The sequence below is a fragment of the Apaloderma vittatum genome, unplaced genomic scaffold, assembly GCF_000703405.1.
Source record: "Apaloderma vittatum isolate BGI_N311 unplaced genomic scaffold, ASM70340v1 scaffold32171, whole genome shotgun sequence".
NCBI lineage: Eukaryota > Metazoa > Chordata > Aves > Trogoniformes > Trogonidae > Apaloderma > Apaloderma vittatum.
In genome coordinates, this window is record NW_009701287.1 from 2,844 (window position 1) to 4,410 (window position 1,567).

Below are 1,567 nucleotides of genomic sequence, written 5' to 3' on the forward strand. Positions count from 1 at the left end.
CGTCTTGCCGCCCTATGTCTTTGGCCCGCCCGATGGCACCGGTGAGGGTCAGCGGCCGGGGGAAGGGGGTGCCGAGGAGGCTGTGGCCCTGCTGATGCCCCATGCTGGCTCTCCACAGAGCAAGGCGAATTCTTGGCGTTGGATCTGGGAGGAACCAATTTCCGCGTGCTGGTGGTGCGCATAGAACCGGAGGGTATCCGCATCGCCAGCGAGATCTACGCCATCCCGACCTCCACCATGCAGGGCACTGGCGAGGCGGTGAGGCCGAGAACCCATGGCCCAAGGGGGTGGGAATTACCTCCCTGCTTGCTGCCCCCTGGCCTGGGAGGGGACTGAGAAACGCCCCCTGGCATCACCCCAACTTGGGCCCTGAGACTGTGGTTGCTCTCTACAGCTCTTTGACCACATCATTGATTGCATCATGGACTTCCAGCTGAAGCAGGACCTGTTGGAGAAAATTCTGCCGCTTGGCTTCACCTTCTCCTTCCCCTGCCAGCAGCTGGGCCTGAATAAGGTGAGGGGGAGGTGTCCAGCCCCAGGGGCATGGCTGGAGGGTCCCAGGGTGTGCGTGGGGCAGGACGTGGTCCAGCTGCTGCAGGAGGCTGCTGAGCGCAAAGAGGTAGGGAAGGGCTGGGGACCCAGCCCCTGTCCCTGGGGTGCACCTGGGCAGTACCAGCCCCTGGAGCTGGCTGGGTGCCACTAAGCTGCATGAGTCCCCTTCTCTGGTTTGGCAGCACTTTGGAGTGCAGGTGGTGGCTGTGGTCAACGACACAGTGGGAACCATGATGTCCTGTGGCCACGATGACCCCAAATGTGAAATTGGCCTCATCGTGGGTGAGGAGCACCTCTGCATTCAAGGGGTCTTCCAACCCCTCACTACCATCCCCTGTGGCATGGCCAAAGGGTGCCAGGCAGCTCTGCCAGGGCTGGGTTGGGGTGACACCAGTGTGGGGCCTGCAGGGACAGGGACCAACGCCTGCTACATGGAGGAGATGAAGAATGTGGGCACCGTGGAGGGGGAGCAGGGCCGCATGTGCATCAACACGGAGTGGGGTGCCTTTGGGGACAACGGCTGCCTGGACGACTTCTTCACTGACTTTGACCGGATGGTGGACGAGCAAAGCATAAACGTGGGCAAACAGAGGTGGGCGAGGGCCTCGGGGCAGGGAGGGGGTCAGGTGAGGTTGCTTGTGTCCAGCTAAGGCTGTGCCCGGGGCAGATTCGAGAAGCTCATCAGCGGCATGTACCTGGGGGAGATCGTGCGCCACGTCCTGCTGGTGCTGGTGGAGAAACACTTTCTGTTCCTCGGCAAGCCATGCCCCAAGCTCCAAACCAAGGACATCTTCCAGACCAAGTTCCTCTCCACCATTGAGACGTGAGTGCTGGGCTCTGGTGCGTTCCCATAGCTCAGGGTTGGGGGCTGTGAAGGCAGAGTCCCAGGAGCGGGGTCCATGCTACACTGATGGTTCATGCAGGGTGATGTCACCACCTTCAGCCCTTGGGATGAGGATGGTGATGGGGACAATGGTACTAATGGTGCCTCTGGTCCGGGGCAGCGATGGGCTGG

The 1,567-nt window shown here is 61.6% G+C and overlaps 1 protein-coding gene across 1 annotated transcript in view; it reads left to right on the forward strand.

The window, feature by feature from the left end:
* LOC104281200 (hexokinase-2-like) overlaps positions 1-1,379 on the forward strand; it is a gene marked incomplete at its 5' end in the record, with an annotated part of 4,129 nt that extends 2,750 nt beyond the window's left edge. Inside the window, 6 exon segments of the mRNA XM_009879108.1 lie at positions 6-41; positions 119-258; positions 395-619; positions 735-834; positions 961-1,144; positions 1,220-1,379. Of these exon segments, the coding sequence (XP_009877410.1) occupies positions 6-41; positions 119-258; positions 395-619; positions 735-834; positions 961-1,144; positions 1,220-1,379 (845 nt within the window).
* Between the last annotated feature and the right edge of the window lie 188 nt (positions 1,380-1,567).